Here is a 22,850-nt window from a genome sequence, read left to right as displayed (position 1 = left end):
ATGTTAATGTTCTTTTCCCCAACCCCCCTCTTTGTAGATTACAGGGCTTTATAATAATTGGGCATAAAGTAATATCAGTCTAATTCTCCTACATATTTTTTTCCACATTCCTCTCCCCCTTCACAGAAGCAGGTAGGGTTATTTCATTATAAAGCGCTATCACTCATGCCAATTTAAGATAAATCATTTGAAAGATAGTTTTGGTAATGGATCTGTTTTTGGCAAGGTAATTATAGAATTGAAGTGGCAGAGTGGGAGGGGAAATCATTAAGTTGTCAAGGGACTCTATAAGAAACTTGCTGTAAGATATTCTTGTTTCTGTGGAGTTAGCATATCTCCATTCAACATGAATTGATCTCATTTTTTAAAAAAGAATAACTTAGTTTAATATGAGAAAATATTTTGGAACTCTTATTTTAAATAAAATATATTCTAAATAACAGGAGAATTTTGTAGAATATAAATCATTGGAATTTAGAGCTGGAATAAACCATATCAATTTTCTAATCTGAATCCTCATTTTACTGATGGCAAACTGGGGTCTGGACAGGTGAAGCAATATATCCAAGATAAATAGTACAAATCTCTGTAAAGAGGCAGCATGCTTTTCTGAAGAGAGCACCAGGTAAAGAGTCAGAAAACTTAGGTTTCAGCTCTGATTCTTGGCTGAACCATTTTGCTTCTTTTCATCTATAACATGACACTTGTCTGCCTTAACTCAGAGTTGTTATGTCAAGCAAATATCTGTAAAATCTGTAAAACACTATATAAATGGAATTTGTCATCTCCTTGGTGATTAAGAACATCCAGATTTTGAACATATTTCCTTTTTCGTTTTGCTTTAGTAAATGATTTATGCTTGCTGTGGGAAAGTTTTGTGCTAGATAAGACATTGGAAACTCAAAGACAAAAAGGAAACCATCGTTACCCTCCAAAGAGCTTGCTTTCTACTCTAGGACACAACATGTATACAAATAGTACAAAGAAAATTGAGATGAGAGAGCTTCATGGAAAAGCTAACAACTCAATTAAGTTTGGAAGGTATAGAAAGATTCTGAGGCATGAGGATGAGGAAGTGCATTCCAGAGATGGAGAATAGTTTGTATGAAAGCAAGTTTTTGAATTTGAGGAAACTGTAGTCCAATTTAACTGATACCTAGATTTTGAGAAGGGGAGAAATAAGAAATTTATGTTTTATCTTATAGACATTTGGGAACCCCTTGAATTTTTTGAGCAGGGGAGTCACATTTTCACATCTGTGCCTTAGACTGTTTTGGCAACTATATGGAGGATGGATTGGAAAGGGGGGCACTGGAAGTGGAGAGGCCAAAAGCCTAACGTAATAGAAGTCAGAATTAGTGAGAGCTTGGACTATATGTCGTGTTGGCTGTGTGAATTTGAGGTGATGGTGGGGTATATGAGTGGTTCTATATCCCACAAATAATTGGAAATAACTAATGAAATTGGAAAGAAGCTAGAGATAGATTTGGATTTCACTAACATAGCTAAAATCTAGAGAGAAAAGAATATATGAGGGAGGGCTGAATCTTGGAGGACTTGCTCCTAATTCAGAGGTCAGGGGATGAAATGGAGTCAGCAGAAGAAAAAAGGTTAAGATTTTAAAGATTTGTGATCACTATATGTGGAAGCATAGAATAGATGTTCATTGTTAGTTTGTATTCATTTTATTTATACAGTTTCAGATGGAACAGTCATATTAAGGTGTGTATTTCTTGGGCAATAGGAGATAATATAAATGGATTATATACCTTAATATTGACTTAGTTTTTTAAATGAGTTTTTGATATTTGTTTTTATATTTCTTAGATTTCTTCTTGTATCTCTCTACTTCCCCTTATCTCATTATAAAGAATTGCCTTAGTTTCCAAAACTCAGTATTTGTTTCAACATTTAAAATTATGTTTTGAGGTTATATGAATTACAAACTGAATATCCCAGGGATTTTTCTTTTCTTTTTTGTGTAAAAATCTAAATTATAAAATTGTGTACAGTGAAACTTCTGGGAGACTGACGTACCTTAAAATCTATCTAACTTTGGTAAAGTTTTGGTACCAATTTTTTTTTTCAGTTTTAAAATCTGTGACATCTGCCTTATCACGAACATTTTATTTCATGAAAACATTGAAAAATCTTCTACTTTAAATTTCTTGAAGTCAGTAGAAAATCCCTTATTTATATTACAGCATGTACTTTTTAAGCAGAATCACTGTTTGAGTATTAATAAATTATAATGCTTAAAGAGCACAACAGCTCAGGTGTTTCTTTGATTTTTAAACCAGAGCTGTGATCATGGTTTAGCAAGTAGAAAGTTACTAGAAGCATATATTTATCTCATCATCCCAACCTTGATTGAAACTTAGCTCATTTGCTGAGTGAAGCACATTGAATAGTCTAGCATCCTTTTTAATACACTTAGATTTCATTAGGATGAGGGGAGGGAGTACCAGAAAGTGATGTCAGTAGTCTCTTCCTCCTACATGAATTTGGGGCATATATACTAGGAACTCTCCTTCCAGAATGTTCCTTCCTTGTCTTAAATTAACCTCTTTAGCCTCATTATAGAGAAATCTAGCTTTAATAGAAAGTGCCAAAGAGCTGGAGTACTCTGCAATGATTCCCTTTCTTCCTCTTGCATTTCTTCCCTGTTTTTTGGACAGCAGGAGGTGTTGCAGAGTTTTTGGAATGTGCAGTTAGTTCTTTAGTACATACTTTATCATCTCCTAGATTTTTGTCCTAGGTAGAATTTCCTCTCAGCTATCATTTCTTTGATATTCTATTAGGTCTTTTTGAAATAGCAGAAAAGTGCTTAAGAAGCACTGTAATAGCCTAACCACAGGATAACTAGGAAGGTGATAGTGAGAACAATTTTAGACATGCTAATGCTGAATTATTTGTTTTCCAAAGGTATATTAAGTATCATGTAACTATACCAGTGCTTTGTTAGGATGAGCCATCTAGTATTTATTGTACTTGTAGAGAATTTTGAGCTGCGTTGAACAATTAATTTTTCCTTTAACTACATAAAATTAGAAATTTAGTAGAAGAAGGGTCTTTAAAGATCAGGTAACTCAGCTTCCTTGTTGAAGTTGATAGGTGAAGAAATAGAGGCTTCAAAAGGTTGTAATTTTCCCAGGATCTCCTGCCTTTTTGTTCTTTTAATTCATTCTACACCAAAAAAGTCACCCAGTTACATTCTATATGTGATAACTAGTTTAACTGTCAGTTTATAAGAAAATCTCTTGGTGTTGGCATATTCTAAAAATTGTCATTTTCTTCTGGAAATCACCTAAAAATTCAATGAAATTTTTTTCTAACAAATGACTCAATAATGCTGTTTCAAAGATTACTTTTATTCATGATGATATCTTTTGACCTGTTTTTATTTTTTCATCAATTTACAGCCTCAGAATTTTTTTTCACATGTTTTATTTGTTGGTACTGTTTTAGTTTATTCTTAACCTTTCCTTCCTTCCATCTTTTCACTTTTCCGTTTGTTGGTGTATCTTAGATTATTTTAATTCATGCTCAAGTTTTTAATTTCCAGGCAGTCTAATATAATGGAAAAAGCCCTAGACTTGAAGTCAGATGATCTTAAAATGACTTCTGGCTTTGACATTTCTTAGCTGTGTGACAGCGGTTCTTAGTGGACCACAATTTCTGATTTAAATTATTTGCTCTCTTTGAGACTTGCTGAAAGGAAGGCTCTTTGTAAACTGTTCTGTGGTATATATAAAAGCATACTGTTTACTACTTTTTTTCTTTATCCCAATTTATTCTTATAACTTTAGGAATTTCTTTTCATATCGTATCTTTTCTGTCTTTAAAAAAAATTCCTTTTTCTCTGATTAGCCACCCCACCCTCAGATTTTTCTGGATTATCCAATTTTGTTATGGTGTGGCATTGTTTAGCTTTCATTTCCATAAAGGATGGTAGATATCTTTTATTTAAAAGTCACCTTCAGTATGTCAGAAATTGTTTGGCCATATTTAGGTTTTTATCTTGTAACTGTGTCAGTAGTTCAGTTGTATGTCCTTTGGGGGGAAAATAGCTCAATGTCTTGTGTTCACTTGGTTTCTAGGTCTATTCTGGATAACAGGTTTTGTGAAGATTTTTATTCTTTCTTGGACTTCAGAATTACCACCCATCTCATGGTATTTCCTTTTACATTATTTCTTTGATGGATATCATTTATTCTCCTCACTGTGTTTACTGACTTGTGGTTAACAGTGGTTTCTGTTTTCAAGAATAAAGATGTAGATACCTTGAGAGCAGTTGTTTGGTTTCTTGTCACCTCTTCCCTGACCCCCTTCTGCTAATGAGTGTCTTAACCTCTTCTGACATACTTCCTTATGTGTTGTCTCCTAACTACTTATTGCCTTGTCACATCTATTTTTATTTTTTTAGAAGACCCAATGACAAGACATTTAGCAAATTTGTTGCAAATGAACATTTCTGGTCCAGTATATTAAGCAGGCTAGGTTTCCTGGATGTATTTGGATACAGTGACCTACTTGGTATTTCTTGAACAGAATGGACAAAGAAGACCCTTGGTTAAAAGCCAAGTAAGGCTGGATCCTAGTTCCTTTCCATTGGAACAAACTAGAGGTTTTGCTTCTTCAAGGATTCTTGAAGTTTTAATTATCGTAATATTTTTGGATAAAAGTGACCATACACAGAATGTGACAATTATTGCATTTTAGATAATTTAACTCATTTGATTAGACAAATTCCTTGTCAGATGCACTAATTACAGGACATAATTTAGCTTTCATGACTTAAAAAAAATTCAAGCATGTACATTAACATGATTAAAATGTATACACAGCGCCCAGCACATAGTAAGCACTTAATAAATGCTTACTGTTACTTGATAACAAGTCGTTAGCATCCTGATTGTATACAGATACCAGTATGACATAGGAAATGTGCAATTTAAGTGTATTCTTCAAGCAAGAAATCATTAAATTTCTAGTTTCTCTTTCTGATAAACATTTATAAGCTTGATAAATGTGTAAAATGAACTTTGTCTCTATCTTTTAGATGATTTATTAACCTTTAAAAAAAAAAACCTACTTCAGCAACTTCCAACAGAGGAAGGTTTGTTTTGTTAGACTTTACCTACTAGACCCAAAACTTGAAGTGTTATAAGTGAATGAAGGAAAAAAATTAATAGTATATACTTGTAATTTATTTCACATTATCTTTGTTTACTTATAGAAATTTTTAATTTTATGCCCATGTCTTAGCAATGTAAATGCTTAATGAAGAACGTAGGATAATTTTTATCATTTCTAAGTCTACTCTTGTATCTTGAAGGGATATTTTTTAATTTAATTTTGTGTAACCTGTCATAACATAATCTAGAAACATGGGACATTGCTTTTGAAATTAGAAAAACTTTGGTTCTGTATCCATGGCTATACTTGAAATGAGTTTTAGTATTAGAAGCCTTGGGACTACCAAGTTTGAAAAAAACCAAGAGCTTTTCTTCCCTGGTAAATTCAGACCTATATTGATGCCTATTTTCATGCTTATCTTTCCTTCAGCATCATTCTCAATTTTGTTTCAAGTTCCTGGATGGATATCAAGTCTGTTAACTGGAGTATAGGTCTTCATACATTTGGGGAATAACACAGCAAAGACACAAACTAATACTATCAAGTATAGGTACTTAAATTGTTATTTCGTGTCAATCTGTAGGTTTATCTAAAATGGTACTTGTAAGACAGTACCCATCCAGTTCTCGATTACAGTAGAAGAAATCGTTGGATGGACCTTTGATAATCAATTCATGTCCTAACAGTTATGTGCAGGTGTTTTAATGGAGAGATGACTTGGTATAGAGGATAGAGGACTGACCTCAGAGTCAAAATGACCTGGGTTGTAACTTTGGGCTAGTTATTTTTATGTTTCAGTGTCCCCAGGCAGCTCTTTAAGGGTACAACCTGGAGAATATGTGCTCATGTATGTTGTTAAGAGGATATTTACTCTCTGTAGATTTTGAACACTGCTTTATTCTATACACGAATGGTAGGATCATAAGGTATTAATGGATTTAGAACTAGAAGGGTCCTTTTGCCCCATCATTTTACAGGTCAGTTAAGTGACTTGTCCAGGATCATATGAGTCATGAGTGATTAGCAGGGAACAAGATGTCAACCCTGGTGTTTGGATGCCCTAGCCCATGCTCTTTCACTTGAACCACAGAGATTTGAATGTTTTATTAGTGTTGCTTTGTCAACATGTTAGGGAAAAAAACATAAAACATTTAATTGTACTATGGATTAGGTGCAGATCACATCACATCTCTTGTGTATTTTGTTGTTGTTCAGTTGTTGGAATTGTTTCCAATTCTTCATGACCCCAGTCGGGGTTTTCTTGGCAAAGATCTTAGAGTGATTTGCCATTTCCTTCTCCAGTTCATTTTGCAGATGAGGAAATTAAGAAAAACAGGGTTAAGTGACTTGCCCGGGATCACAAAGCTAGTAAGTGTCTAAGGCCAGATTTGAACTCAGGAAAATGAGTCCGCCTGACTCCAGGCTTGGGCAGTCTATCCATTGTGCCATCTAGCTGCCCTCTTGAATATTTGATGTTATTTATTATTCTAAAGAGAAAAAAAGCAGAGATGATAGTGTTACATCTAGACAATGTTATAGCAGGATTATAATATAGTTCTCAAAATTAAATCTTAAATATTTCCTTTTAAAGCACCATTTTATCACATGATTATTTTTTACCTTTAGTGTTGTACTGTATGCTCCATTTCTTTGAAGAAGAAAATAGCCTAGAAATATATTTCTCTCCTGTTTGATAGTCCCCTGGATTAAATACTCAGTTGTTGAAAAAGATGCAGATAAGCTGAAGTAAGAACCCATTTATCTCTGCAGAAATAACTGTCTGTCACAAATAACAATTGTTGAGTATTGCATAAAATTTTCTTATTTCAGATGAGATGAAGGATGTAAAGGATTCTGTTAACCTTAAAGCATTTTACAATGCTTTAATGTGCACATTCTGTAAGCTATTACCTGTTATAAATTAATATACCATATCTGTTACTTAAAATGTATGAAAGTATTTCTGAAGTTTTTTTTGTTCCTTTTTCTTTTAAACAGGGTTTGTGGATGCACTTAGATGTTTGCAATGAGCACTGTGGCTGGCATGCCCCAGTGTTTTGGATACCAATGCATAGGACTCCGTAGTAATCGAATTTATCAGAAACGAACGTCATGAGCATAGTGATCCCATTGGGGGTTGATACAGCAGAAACTTCATATTTGGAAATGGCTGCAGGCTCAGAGTAAGTATCACTGTAACCAAATTTAGAGCTATCCAAAAGTGGAATGGGTTGCCCTGGGGGGTAGGGGTTTTCCCCACTAGAGGTTTTCAAGTAAAGGTAGAGTGACCATTTGTTGGATGTTGTAGAGGACATTCTTGGTCAAGTACAGTTTGAACTAGATTATCTCTGAGGTCCCTTCCAACTCTGGTATTCTGTGATCTTTAGGGGCTAGAAAGCAGGAAGCATTGAAACTACTTAATTTTAGTTAAACTGCCAATGTTTAAATGAAATATTTTTTCTCACACTGTTTTCCTGCAGACGTTCATTGCAGAAATACATATCTTTTACTATTAATAGTAATATTAATTACTAACTTGAGCTCAAATATTTTATTTCCCTAGCTCTACATGTCTTTTCCTATGCAGTATTGCTGGCATTTGAAAATGTTTTTTAAGCCAATCCTGATAGGTTAGCTTGTGAGCCTTATAGCTAAGAAGACCTGGGTTCACGTCCTGTTTTTTGACACATGCCAGTTGTGTGACCTTTTAACCTTTTTAGTATCCAGGTAACTCTGAAAAAGGAATTGTTATTTTTTTGTGTGTCATGGATCCCTTTGGTAGTTATTAAAATATATATTTGTTAAATACATGGACCCTAAATTAAGCAAGACTATTAGTGTCATGAATCTTCACTGGTGTAGGGAGTGTCCATATTCAAATAAAGTCACAGGTCTGAAATGGGGAGGAGCCAGCTATAATTAGATTGTAAAAGTAATATACTTTAAAATTTAATTCTTGACTGCTAGTTTTAGCTATCTTGATACTTTTTCTAAAAACATTAAACAGTTCATCATTAAAAAGAATGGGAGACATTTCTACTGTTGATTGAAAAATATTTTTATATAAATCCACTGCTTTTAAAGATAGATAGATAGATAGATATGGTTTTATATTACTGAGGAACCTCCCACCTCAGTGTTTTGAAGTGATAGGTCATGAAAAAAGGAAAAACAAGTTTCTGCCTTTTGTAATAATGTTACTAATGTCGTGAAAGTAAGACTTAACATTTTAAAAGACAGAAAAATATTATTGAAAGTTGAGGTATGTGAGAGAAGGATACATATGTTCTTCTTCCTCAGTAGGCATCGGTTTTGCTTAAATTGAAACCCGTTTTCCAGAAGAAAAAAAAAATTTATGTACATAGAATTTTGGAGTTGAATTCAGGATCACTGAATCCAAACACTTCATTTTATAGATGATGAAACTGAGGCCCAGAGAGGTTCATTGCCCAAGGTTACACAGACAGTGATTAGAATTTAAAAATTGTCAACAGGGAATTCATTTTATGGTACCAGAACCTTTGCTATAAAGAAAGTGTTAGGTAGTTGTTACTGATCTCATAGTAATACTGAATAATCTGGAGGTGATTTTACCTCCTACTTTTTTCCATTAGAAAAGATTCAAAGATACTGTCAATGCTGTAATATATTCTTCAGCATAGCAGCCTGTGCAAATACATATGCTGCTTCTATGTTAAGAGGACAGATTCTTAGCATTGCATTTAAGTCATTTGTAAAATTTATGAAAGGTAACCTGGAAGCAGCCTTTGGATGGCCTCAGTGATCTGTGTATAGTGCAGGTGTCCACCACTTTAAAGACTGTCTTACAGATGACAATGCAACTTCATTACGTAGATAAATCAGGGAATGAAATGATATAACTAAAATATTTTTCACTTAAAATAATTAACATGGGTTCTATTTGAAGCTAATCTCCACTAAAACTAAGTTTTTTGTGTGTAAATCTTAAGGACTGCAGGTTCTACACAAAATCATTTGTGTAGGTACCATACATAACTATATGACAAGCTCTGTAAACTGTAAGGTAAGGAAAGAGTGTAGTGAAAAGAACCCCTGACTTAGACTCAGAATCCCTGGATTGGTGGCTCTTTGTTTTCTATGTATGTGACTCTGGACAAGTCACTTAGCCTCTTCAAGCCTTGGTTTCCCCAGATGTAAAGTGAAGAAAATATCTGTAGTTTCTACCTCTTCTGGTTAATCTACATGAAAATATTTTATAAAGAACCATACAAATCTAAGATTATTAACTGTACTTTCAAAAGGGAATCTCTACTATATGAAAGGGAATATAATTATTTGCTTACCTGTTGTAAGCAAATTTTAATACATGGGATTTTTGTGATGGCAGTCAGTGGGGAAGTGGTTCAGTTTATAAAGACTCACAATATGGCTTTTGCTTTTTTTTTTTTAAGAAAAATATCTATAAAGCAAAGTAGATTTTTGTCCCCCACTTATAGATACCTCTGATACTCAAGCACTTATTCCCTAGACTTGACCCTGCAAAATAGGTGGTAAGATCTAGAATCATAGAATTGCTAGATAAGGGCCATCAGTCAATTTTTATTCTCTTTGGTTCAACCTAAAAATATTTTAAACTTTGTTTAGTCAAAATTTCAAAACTTTAAAATTATGTAATATATAACTTTTCAAAAAATGTAGAAGCAGAGACCTATCTGAAGTGCTTTTACACTAAAAAAAACACATTGAGTTTTCACTAACAATTTAAAGTATTTTCGGAACCAACATACCTACTTTCAAGTATAAAATTTAAATGTACTGTACCAGTGTAAATCTGGCAGGGTAAAATGACTAATCATAAAGCCAACTACATTATGCCATCCTTAGGGCATATTCAGTTTTGAAATCTTACATTTCTGATCTATTCTGACTTTGAGGAAAAATCATTTGCTAAACCTCATCTCTAGTAACCTACTGAACTTAATAGCAAGTTTGACACTCAGTTATATTCTCAAACCCAGAGTGCTTAAACTTTCTCTTTACCCTCTTTGGAATTTACTCTTTCTTTCTTTGATACCATTATTTTTAGTCAACTAGCCACCTCTTTTATCATTCTCTGCACATCTCTCAGAGCCAGTCACGGAAGTTCTCTTGACTTTTCCCCTTTTTCTAGTATCTCTTACTTGGACAGCTAACCATTCTCGTCTAGGTTTTTATCACATCATGCCTGGACCTGGATCATAATGACCTGCAACAAAGCCTTTCTATTTCTAGTCTGTGTTAATAATCTCTGCATTTTGCTATCTGATTAATATTCCTAAAACACCATTCACCATATCATTCCCTGGCTCAAAATCTTTAAAGGCTTTCCATAAGGGCATAGCGAATCAAATATATATTCTTAATCTGATATTTAAGACCTGACCCAATCTAGTCCCATTCCAATTATCTTATATTTCTCTATACCAGTTGACTCATTAATTATAACTCTGTACCTGGATCATGTGCTTTTTTGTTGTTTTCTACCTGCATTGTTCCCAGGAACTTGAATTTCTTTGTCTTTTTTGCTGTGCTTTTTTGACTCCATCAAGACACACCTTTTATGAGTTTTCTTTTTCTCCACTATAATATTTGGTCTTTGCCAATCCTTTGGCATTGATCATAGTTTAAAATTTTTTTCTTATGGACCAGACTTTTGATTTAATTGACATTAAGAAACTCCTAGTGAAGAAACTAACCAGATTGGTACCTGATCTGCAATTTATACTTTTAGAGAGTTACCTGCAAGAACTCAGATATTAAGTGACTTGTCCATGGTCACACAGCTAGTGCATTTCAGAGGCAGGACTTGAATCCAGATCTTCCTGATTCCCAAGGCCAGTTCTAATCTAACCACTATTTTTACTACCCACACATTTATTTGTGATTTATCTGTTCTGTTTCCTCAACTAAAATTGAAAGGTCCTGAGTCTGCTGACAACTTCTTTGTATCCTAGCCATTGTCTTGGTAGTCAACAAATATTTGTTGATCATATGATTACACAGAATATTATTTAAGGAAATAAACTGGTACTTTTAAAAGTACTTTTCCAAAATATGTAGGCTAAATTATTAAGCAATTATGCAGATTCCTACTAGGCTACCACGTAGTCTTTATAATTCAGATTCCACTGAAAGCATTTTTCCTGTTATGATTTAGAGGCATGTTTTTGAGCAATATTGCAATCCTGCATCTGAGTAGAGGCAGGACTGGAATTAGTTAATTGGTAATATAGCTAAAAAGATAATGTGTCCTCAGCTGACTGCCCTGCTTCTTATTATAATTCTTTCTCTAAGCTATTGTGCTTGCTGTTATAGTTTACTTAGTTATAAATTGTTTCCATAAAAATGATTGTTCCTTATTCTAATTAGAGTACAGGGTCCCTATACCAAGGATATATAGCCACATGTTGTGCAGTCCTGGCCTGTACTATAGCTTTAATAACTTAAAATTAAACTAAGACTTTTGGGTCGCCCTATATAATAGGAAGTCGTAAACTCTTTTTATTGTTAGCAAAGAGAGTTGTTTTTACTGATTTGTTGAATAATTGCCTTTCTTCTCTGATCCCCTGCCTACTTCCGATAACCTAACCACTTAAATATAAAACAGAATGCCAAATAATCTAGCGAAACTAAAAAAATAAAGTAGGAAAGGAAATGTTGATAGAATGTCTATGACATGCCTTTCTACTGGATTCAAAGTACTTTTCATTTATTGATTTGTGATGAGAAAAATAGAAGATCACATCCTGTATGAAATATTTCTAGTAGCATATCTTTTGCTCATCATTGTAAAAGCAGCAAGGTGACATAGTAGGATAGAGTGCTAATGTTGAAATCTAATCCTGCCTCAGATATAAATTGTGTGGTCCTGAGCAAGTCACTTAATTTCAATCAGTCTCACTTTCCTCATTTGTAAAATGAGAATGGTAACACCGTATAGGGTTGTTGTGAGAATCAAATGAGATAATGTAAAAGTGCTTTGTAAATCTTAAAGTGTTAAAGAAAATGTTGTTTTTATTAATTATTTTTATTATTATTAGCTTTAAAGAAATTATACCTGTAATTCTAGAAATTGTTTTGCCCAATGAGTTGGACAGATGCATACATTTAGATAGGAGAGTGCATGTTGAATTCTCAAAACTGAAGCAATATGGTGTGGTAAGGGCACTAGACTAAGAATCAGACAACTTCCTAGTTATGTGATGTTGCTACTTTTATAATCTCTGGGTTTGCTTCCTCATCTTGAAAAGGAGTAATACTAATATCTATCCTGTCTGCCTCATGGGGTTTATTATAAGGCTAAAGTAAGATAGTTTATTGGAAAGTATTCTATAAAGTCTAAAGCACTAAACAAATGTAGTTGGTGATATGTAAATGCTTACTTTTACAAAAACCTAATAAACCAGCAATATGACAATGTTTTCATTACAATGGAAGTTGTAGTAATACATTTTAATAATGAGTTTTTCTCACCTGAAATATCTATTTAGTAACTAACACCTAGTTCATATTCTGAATTGAGCCTAAATTATATTTTCCCTATGTCCCTTTCCCTCTAATTTTAGGCTGTAATTTTATATTCTAAGATTGGAAGTGAGAGGCAGCGTGGCATAGTGGATAGAGAGCTGGCCTCCGAGTCAGGAAGACCTGGGTTCAAGTCCCGCCTCTGACACATACTGGCTGTGTGGCAAGTCACTTAACCTCTCAGTGCCCCAGGCAACTCTCTAAGACTGTAAGTTGCAGAGAAGGTGCTGATTTGAATTGGTAGATGAAGTTCCTCATCGAGAGTGTCCTGCACATATGAAATCACAGGTCCAGTCAGAAAAAATAAATTGGAAGTTTGCCTTTATTTGCTTTAAAATCTGTATGTTTTTGCGGACTTAATGTGTGGTGTGATACAAAGAATATTGTAATTAGATTTAGAAACCTGAATTATACCTATGGTACTATTACTATTACCACTACCACTACTACTGCTGTTACTATTACCATTGCTATTACTATTAACTACAAACTAACTCACTGTGACCTTGGGCAAGTCACTTAACCTTTATGAACCTGGATTTCTTTATCTGAAATGTTAAAGGGTGTTACTAAGTTTAAGACCCCTTTATCATTCTAAAATTTTATGATTCTGTGATACATTTTTACAATTTATTTTCTTTATTATTGGTGTTTAGCTTTGTTAGATTCAATAGGGCCATCTACTGACAAAACTTGGTAGAGTTGCTGGAGATTGTGAAGTAAATTTAAAATGACTGATGTATGCCATATAATACTAAAAAAGATTTATGTAAATTTTAGGAATATTTTCCATTCACTTTGAGAAGTGCTTTATTTTAAAACCTGATTGATATTCCTTTGTCAAGTGGAACCTAACACCTTAGCTTTATCTCTTTGCCCCTAAACTTAACTTCAGTAGTTAATAATCTATTTAAATGATCTAAGATACTACTTTTTAGAATGCTCATTTCTTAATGTGAAATGATACTTTGTTTTATCTGTTTTGATACTAGTTTAGATTTTCTTAAACTGAGGTATATCCTATGTACTTTAAATTTTCAAAGTTCTCATTAAGATGTAGTCCTGACTCTGCCACTCATTACCTTTGTGATTGTGGGCAAGGTAGCTAACCTCAATCAGATGGTTGTTTTTTCATCTGTAAAATAAGAAATTTGACCCTTTCTAGCTCTTAGTTCATTGTTCTGTGACAGTCAAATTATTTTGTTTTTTAAATACTTTTTTTCAAGGAGCATTTAATAGTTGAATTCCAGTTAATCAAATTCTGTATTTGTAGTATGCTAAGAATTTTATTATTTTTCTTCATTCCCCCTGCCCAATACACACACATAAGTAATTTATCCATCCAATTCTTACTTGTCCAGATGACATGGCATCAGACTTAGAACTCTGTTTCTCCAGCCACTAGGCATTCATATAAAAGATGTTGCCATGGCCATGTTTTAATCACTGGTGTTAACTGACATATAAGACCACTTTGATTCTAGTTTTATTTATTATTAAATATAATTCATTTAGCCAATTGTAAACCACCATTTATAAGCCCAGTCCTATGTAATTTAGTTATTACAATTCAACATCAGAGGCATGGCATGGTTTCTCCCCCAATACAACATGTACAATATTACAATTTTTTATTTTTAGTGGTGGTGACAGGATTATTTGAAAGAAAATTTGACAAGTTGAAAAAGTCTTAGACAGTATTGAGAATTTTGGGGATTATCTTATCCATTTGTTTAGAAAAATTCAAGCAAAATATAGGATTCTAGGGAAGGACTCACCATTTTTGACCAGGGTACATTATATGAAAAAATGAAATGTTTGACATGTCATTAGTGTGATGTTTATACTGCAACTTAACTAGATAAGATGATAGGGCTGGGTTAGAAAGTAGAGGTTTAAATGATAAGCCCTAGGAGTTTGAGTTTGTGAAATAATTTCCTCTAGTGGTCTTGAGTTATTGCTTTCTTTTTTCTTCCCTTTTTGTCCATGCCAGTCTGTTTTCCTGAATATCAGGAGGGAAGAATGATACTGTTCTTAATTCCTGAAGGAAATTTCTTATATCTTCGACTTTTTGTTCCCACCCCTTTTCATTTCACTCACTCATAATTTCTGGATATAAGCACTTGAAATTCCTAATTTATGAAGCTTAATTCTTAAAATTGCCTTATAAGCAGGGGAAGTCTTATTTCTGGGGTAAGAATGAAATGAAAACTATTTAAAGAAAACTGTGGGTTTTAATTCCCTGTTGTGTTTAGTATTTTCAGTTCTATGGCCAAAATCTGGATAAGTAATTTTGGGTTCTACCTCATCATCTGTATTGTATGTTCCCTATCAAAATAGTTTGAAAAGAAATGGACTTGAGCACTACGTAGATGCTGCTGTACTTGTGCAGCTTAGGCTTCATTTACTACTGCTTCTTCCTGCCCTGTATGTAGCTGAATCAGGTTTTCTGGACAAATATACTCAACTCTGAGTTTTTCTAGGAATTGGTTTGAGAACCTTCTTTTGAACTTAAGTCACCTAAAGTTGCCCATGCTTTAGGATGAAGTATTCTCCTGCCCATCTCCCCACCCCACCCCACCCCCCCTTTTTTTTTTTAACTTTTCCTGAAAGCTAAAATAAATGTGACTTCTAAATCCAAAGGAAATTTGAATCTTGGTTCCAAGTGTTAGAAGAACTAAGTAACAGTTCCTAAATCAGCTGTATTACCTTTAAATTATCAATTACAATTTGACCAGATTTTTAAAAAGCAGTTTTATTCTATCCATAAAGAAATAAAATAACAAAGAAACTAGTTTGAGGCTTTCCTACTCTTCAGTTGCAATGATGCACTTATGATGGGTGGAGAGAAGGAAAGTGTTAAAAGAATCAGAGAGACCAGTAATACCTAAAGTAATAGTATTTGTTTTTTTAATTATTATTATTGTAAGTACATTTTAACTCAGATTGAGGTGATGTAGGGCCATAAAAAATATAAACACACCTGGAGATAGTAGGCTATAATATTATTGGTTATAATAGATGGAGGGTGTTGACATGTAACCATAACCACAGGTGATAGGGTCTTCAGAACATGGAAAGAAGAGAAGTAGCAATGGGGTTTGATGGAGGGGGAGCAGATTAATTATCCTTCAGAAAAAAACTTGCCTCAGATCTAACACACAGAGCTTTGCTAAACTCTGTATGACACCCTTTGATCCATGTTTGTACCAACAGCTCCCTAAGACCACCAAAAGTTACAAGTTTTCTAGTTGGCAGGTTTTCTCTGACTGGTTTCCCATTACTGATGACATTGGCAGGGAAACCGGAAACATAGGTATAGAGTTTTTCAGTTTCTGTAAAACAGGCAGGAAGAAGGGATACAACCAGAGTAGAGTCAGTCTGCTCCAAGTGGTTTTATAGGTGTCAGGCAAGGCGTAGTTTGGGTTTTTTGTACTCTTAGCTGTATAAACTAGCTGTGCTCCAAGATAGCTTGCAACATGTATGGAATAAGCTCTCAGTATAGGTTCTAGTCCCTTGGAGTCAATTCCCTGACCTCACTAGCTTCTTTCCTATGGAAATACACAACTATGCTCCTTGATTCTAAAATGGGATGGGGATGGGAATCAAACTCAATTATAGAACTTATAAAGGGCAGGATATAAATCCAACAATCAGGATAAGACCTCTCATTGATTCTTGGGTAATAATGTTAAAGGTTATGACTTTCCTTTTATAACTGGTCACTTAATTCTTGCCCCATAACCGTCTTTTTAAAGTTAGCCACTTAATTAGTAACCATTTCCCCTTCCTTCATGGCAAGTTTTTAAGTGGTATATAACTGTCTAGGTAGACAGTAGTATAATGGGAAGGTCAGTATATTGGGAGTCAAGAGAGACCTGGATTAAAATCCCATCTCAGACACTTGTTAGCTGTGTGACCCTGGGCAAGTCACTTGACCTCTCTAAGCTTCAATTTACTCAGTTGGAAAACAGGGATATTCAGGGTTGTCAGGAAATAAAAAAGTTTGCAAAACACTGTATTCTATAAATGTCACTTGATGTTATTATTTGATAATTATTATTGTTGTTAATTACAATAATTTTATTGCTATATTTACAAAGATCTCAAGGTTCCCCTGGCATCTCCTTACGTAATTTTTCCCCTAGAGAAGGAAGTAAGAAGCAACACCAGTCTGCCATCCGAACTTATCAGCAATGACTCCCAACAAGGAATTCCCAGAGGTGGGCAACAAGAACCCTAAGTAACACCTTTTGTGTTTAAGACCTTGTTAAATTACATAAACTTAGATAAAATTAGATGATCAACCTAGCTTTCATAGCTTTCACTATGTTAAGAATGACCGAGCGTTATTCACTTGTGATGATAGGATATTGTTTGGGTATATGAAATTCTTGATATTTGAATGCCTGCCAATGTATACATGTAGGTCAGTGTGCTAGTGCTGTGGGTCATACAAAGAATTCTGTCTTCAAAGAGCTTTTAATGACTGGAGATGGGGAAAGATCACATGACAGAATGCAGTAATGAGTAAATAGTATAGAAAATAAGAGGAGTTTAAAGGAAGAAGAGAGTTATAACTTATATATGGGATAGTCAGGGAAGATAACAGATGAGGTAGGCTTTGAGGATAAAACTAAGCAGAAAGTTAGGAGAACATTCTAGAACAAGAGAAGGACAAGAATGTATTTAGTTTGCCAGTTTCACAGAATTCCAGATTTGGAAAGGGACTAGTACTGTGAAAACCACTTGGACCAGATGATCTCACAAATTTCTTCTAACTCTAATTCTTCATCTAGTCCAAACAGAGGTCCTCTTTCCACAATATGCCCAACAAGTGGTCATCTGGTTTCTTGAAGATCTCCTGTGATAGGGAATTCACTACCTTTCTGAAGCTGCCTGTTATGCTTTTGGAAAGCTCTAATTGTTAGGAAGTTTTTCCTTGAATTGAGCTGAGATCTGCCATTTTGCAGCTTGTACCTGTTGTTTCTTCTTCCCTCAGGGGGCAAACACAACAATTTAATTCTTCTACCTGGTGTCTTTTTTAAATACTTGAAGACAGCTATTTAGTCCCTGTAAGTCTTTAGCCTGAACATCCCAACCTTTTTCAACCAGTAACTTGTGTGACTTGGCTTCTGGTACCTTCATTATCCTGGAATTTTTCTTCTAGGCTTATAATATGTCAATACTCTTCTTAAAATATGGAGTCTAGAACTGAACGTGGTCTTGACTAGGACCTTCATTCAAGCCAAGATCACATTAGCTTTTTTTGGCTGCCATGTCATATTGTTGACTCATTGAGGTTATTAAAATCTCCAAATCACTTTCCAGTGAACTGTTGCTCCCTGGTTTCCCCTCATCCTAAACTTGTATAGTTATGTTTTTTAACTTAAATATAGGTAAAAATTTGAGAGGCAACATGGAATAATGGAAAGAGCACTGGACTTGGAGCCAAGAAAGGTGAATTTGAATCATGCCTCCAGTACTACTTCTGTCATGATGGGCAAGTTACTTAACATCTATGTAAAATAAAGATAATACCTTTATTACCTACCTCACAGGGTTGTTGTGAGGATCAAGTTCGTAGCACTCAGCAACTCAGTCTCTTAAACAGTATATAAATCTCAAATGATCTTAACAATAATAATTTGAAATTTTTGAAACTATAAAGTGGACAAAAATAGATTTGGAAAAATCTTAACAAAAACCTATTCTATAACAAAGAATCACTCCTTTGTCAAAAAAGAAGAGAGTTAATTGCAGTTGTTAGAATACATGATAAACAGGTTGTAAATTTACAGAAATACTTCTAGAACAAACTTCATCAAATATTAATAATGGCTAAGCTCAGGTACAATGCCACTCTCTTTGTCAGATGCAGGTAAAAGTGGTTTACCTCCAGCTTGAACCTCTGAAATAGCTAGGATCTAAGAGTAGAGTTTAAAAATCCACATGAACTGAACCAGTAACAAAGCATCAGCTAAATGACTGAGCCATGCAGATTTGTTTCTAAACATGGAGGGACTTAAGAGACAATTAATAATCACATCACCCCAAAAATTACATAAGGGTTATTTCTAAGGAACTTGGACTATTTGACCACTGAAGATTGTTAGACTACAGCAGTTCACTTCAGTTTTCAAAAATTCAGTATCTACCAAATAACCAGACACAACCTAGTGGTGCGTTTGTGTATATGTGCACACACATACACATATATAAGCTTATTATTCATAAATCTGGAGATGATAAATTCCTATATGATAAATGCAGTCTTTAAAATAGTCTTGAGAATTCAACAAATAAACCTGAACTAAAGTTTCATCATGATAAAACTGTTGCCCATAATTGTTCAGACATAATCTTGAGCCATAAAAGTTTAATAGCAATATATTTAATATCACCATACTGAATACCCAGTCTCCAAACAAGGTAGAATGAAAAGCTTTCAAAAAATACTTAGCCAAAGATTTCAAAATCCTGTGGGAACAGGATGAGGTTTATGACATCCTTTCTGCTACTGGTGTTGTCCAAAGGAGGCTTTTATTAAGCTTTAAAAAGCTGGCGTTTCCTAGCGTTTTTATTAATTTATACAGAGTCTACCTTGCTGTAGTCCACATAATTTTTAGAATTTCCAAGAACCTTTTCTGTCTCAATTTCATTTTAAAAAGGTGAGAAGGAATGAAATGAATAATAGTCAGTGATGGAAGAAAGAGAGGTCCTTGTTTTGAATCCCAGTCTTTCCTTCATATTTGTGTGACCTCGGGCAACTCACTTGGCTTGGATGATCTTAAGATCTTAAGGTCCCTTCCAGCTCTAAATCCATGGGAAAGTTTTCTGAATGTGCCAGATATCAGAAATAACATAAATCAATCTGTAGAAATTAGTAAGGAGGGCAGAGGGAGCAGTTCAGTTTGATTGGAACACATGAAAGAAAGAATAGGACTGGAAAGATAGGACAGGACCAGATTAATAAAGAACCTGAATGCCAGGGAAAGCAGTCATAATTTTACCTGGACAACAGAAAACCAATACTACGCTTATTAAAGGATATCCGAGGATAGATTTCAGAGAGTCTGAGAACTTGGATGGGAAAAAGGTATATCTGTTTTCCCTAACCCAAAATTGAGCCTTTCCTTCAGTTATGACTCTGGTAATGGGTTCATGACACAAAAGTTAAGAATCCTTGCTTTAGAAGTTAAAAATGGTAGTACCATTCAAAATTCACCAGTGTCTAAACGCAGTCAGTTTGTATTGGTATGTATGTTTTAATTAACATATAAAATATTGCTCTGTAGCACCTTTAGAGAACTTGGTCAAATGTTACATATTCCAGTTCGTACATTCAGGTTAGTGTCACTATGCATTTACCTTGGCTTTTGTCTGAACTAAAGGAACAGATGGTTTTGTAGTAAAGAACATTGCCCTCATAGGTTATTAGAATATACCTCATTGTAAATGCTTTTTTATGTAGAGAGGGATGGGCAGGGAAATTGTAGGGAGAGACTGATTTATGTTTCTAGGGTTTTTTTGGTTTGTTTTCTGCTTTACTTTTTAAGCTGTCACTTGACCCATTTGTAGTAGTGTTTCTATTCCCCTCCCTAATTTACTATTTCTAACCATACTTGTGTCTGAACTAGGCTGTGAGTGAGAGTTTAGATGGGCTCTTTTGTCAATAAAGATTTGTGAGTTTTATATTACTTTGTGACATCTGTTTTAACCGCTGAGGTCTTCTAAGTCTCGTGACTGGATTTTGAAAATAACTGAATAAGTACAATATAGTTTCAAAGCAATATAACCATTACAGTTGTTTCATTTGTTGATGGCTATGTTTTAGTAAAAAAGAAATGAAACTTCTTTAAATATCTACAATTAATCTGAATTGAAAATGGTTTCAAATTTGGCCTTAAAACCCAAATCCTGTGCTATGTGACCATGGGCACAGGACTAATGACTTCAGGTAACTAAGACCATTAGAGAGGAGTTGTAACCTTCATTCATGTAGAGAATTTCCACATTTCAATGAAATCACAAAAATATACTCAAAAGACATTAAAGTTATCTCAGCTATTAAAAGTATTATTATTGATAGGAAAATATTTTTTGTACTTGAAAATTTTTTTTACTCAATTCTAACCTTTTGTGAAGAGTAAAATATGATGGTAATACACTTTTTTGAGGAATGTGATAGTCTAAATTGAGGCACTTAGATGTTGAACTGAATCTTTTGTGTTAAAGGGATGATTTCATGTGACAGCTGATATTTTATGTCATTGAAAAAGCATGGTATAATTTACCAAATGCTACCTGAACTTTTCCTTTTTTTCTTTGCATTTCTGGACCTAATTTTTTGCCCATCTTTAGTGCATGTCAAAAGAGTGTGTGTGTGTGTGTGTGTGTGTGTGTGCGCGCGCGCATTCGTTTATGCTTGTGCTCATAAGTGTACTTGGTTTTTGTCATTATGTTGTGTTTTATCTATTACATTTATAATAGATTGTTGTTTCCCACTGCTACGAACTTGACTAAAGTAGCTTTGCGGTATTCTAGGGCTTTATGTACAAAGTCATTTTTGAAATGGGAGCATTTAAGAGTCTCATTATCAGTAAAGAATCCTTTTGGCTTGCCATAGATATGAAATATGTCCTGCATAATGGTAATAATAGCTACCTTTTATATAGACTTGCAAAGTTATATATACATGTACATGTACATATAGTTATCATATGCATAACCATATTTATTCAGTGTCCTATTTAATGCCTTACTTGAAGTTAATCATTGGCAGATGGTAGGGGAAAAAAAAGAGTTATCTGTGTAGACAAGTGCCATGTTATTGTATGATTTTGGAATATAAGAGGGAGATGTCCAAAAAGAAATTCTTATTTCAGGCAAGATTTTTTCTTGAAATCCACAAAGAATAACTGGTAGGATCATATTCTTGACAACAAATTACTTTTGTCTGCTTCAAAACTTATATAAAAACTTTTTTTTAATATGTTTTAATTGTGGATTATTATGATGTATATGCATAGACTATACTCATAAAGATTTTATAGAAACAACCATAAATAATGGATTTAGAATTACTTAGGTTGTGGAGAATCATTATGGTATAGTGGGTAGAGTGCTAAAGTAAGCAGAACTGGGTTCAAATTCCACTTATCCTTACTAGTCATGTGACCACAGGCAAATCGTTTTAATCATTCTACGCCTCCTTTTCCCATTCTGTAAAGTGTAAATAATATTTGTGATGTTCCTTAACATCACACGATTAACTAGAATAATCGCACCAAACTTTTATTAAGCGCCTACTATATAGTGCCTGGCACTGGCTACATACTGAGAATGCACTGACAGAAATGAAACATTCCAGAATACTTACAAAATAAATACAGGCTAACTTCAGGAGCAGCCATTGTCTGGATTGGCAGGTATAGATCAGGTAAAGGCCCCATGTAGAAGGTAGTATTTGATCTGATTTTTGTAGGAAAAAAAGGATTTTAAGAGGTGATGATGGGGAGTGTAAAGGTAGGGATACTAGAAATCAAATTTTAAGTTTGAGGAACAGCAAGACCAATTTGTATGAACAATAGAGTACAGGAAGGGAAGGTTGGGGCCAGTTTGTGAAGGGCTTTAAATGCCAGAGGAATTGTATTTTATGATATTTTACAATTTAAATAGGTATTTGTTTATGATATGAAATTACAAGCTCCTGGAAGGGCAGTGGTTCTTTCAACAAATAGGGGTGTGTAGAAGATGGATAGTTTTATGAATTGGTTTGGATGGGTTGAGGTGGAGAAGTTTATAGCAGGTAATGTTAAAGTTGTTTAGATGTGTGAGTTATTTGTAGAGATCATGATAGAGTCATGAGGTTTTTGGGAGAGTGTGTGGAGAAAGAAGTGAACTTGGGACAGAGCACTGGGATATACTCACTTAGGAAGCGTGATGGTCATCTAGTAAAGGAGAAAGAGTAGTAAGGAGCTAAACAACAAAGCAGGGGGATCTTGCAGGGGTAAGTGTGTAAGAGAAAAATAGTAGTCAGCAGTTTCAAATGTTGCAAAGAAAACAAGAAATATGCAGACTGAGAAAAAGGACATTCGGATTTTTCAGTTAAGAAACCTTGATACTGAGAAGTAAAATGGCTTGTTTCCAACAACGTCACTCAA

At 34.2% G+C, this 22,850-nt stretch overlaps 1 protein-coding gene across 11 annotated transcripts in view; it reads left to right on the top strand.

The window, feature by feature from the left end:
- KMT2E (lysine methyltransferase 2E (inactive)) overlaps nt 1-22,850 on the top strand; it is an 87,528-nt gene that overhangs the window by 15,924 nt on the left and 48,754 nt on the right. For 4 of the 11 annotated variants that reach the window (XM_072653113.1, XM_072653114.1, XM_072653108.1 and 1 more), the window contains exon 2: nt 7,138-7,322. The exons of 1 other annotated variant lie outside the window; for it this stretch is intronic. In XM_072653113.1, the coding sequence (XP_072509214.1) occupies nt 7,252-7,322 (71 nt within the window). In that variant the 5' untranslated portion in view covers nt 7,138-7,251. 6 more of the 11 variants (XM_072653116.1, XM_072653110.1, XM_072653109.1 and 3 more) reach the window with 6 other exon arrangements.

The sequence above is a fragment of the Notamacropus eugenii genome, chromosome 3, assembly GCF_028372415.1.
Source record: "Notamacropus eugenii isolate mMacEug1 chromosome 3, mMacEug1.pri_v2, whole genome shotgun sequence".
Taxonomy (NCBI): domain Eukaryota; kingdom Metazoa; phylum Chordata; class Mammalia; order Diprotodontia; family Macropodidae; genus Notamacropus; species Notamacropus eugenii.
Note: the sequence above shows the minus strand (reverse complement) of the source record. Positions and strands in the feature narration are given on the sequence as shown.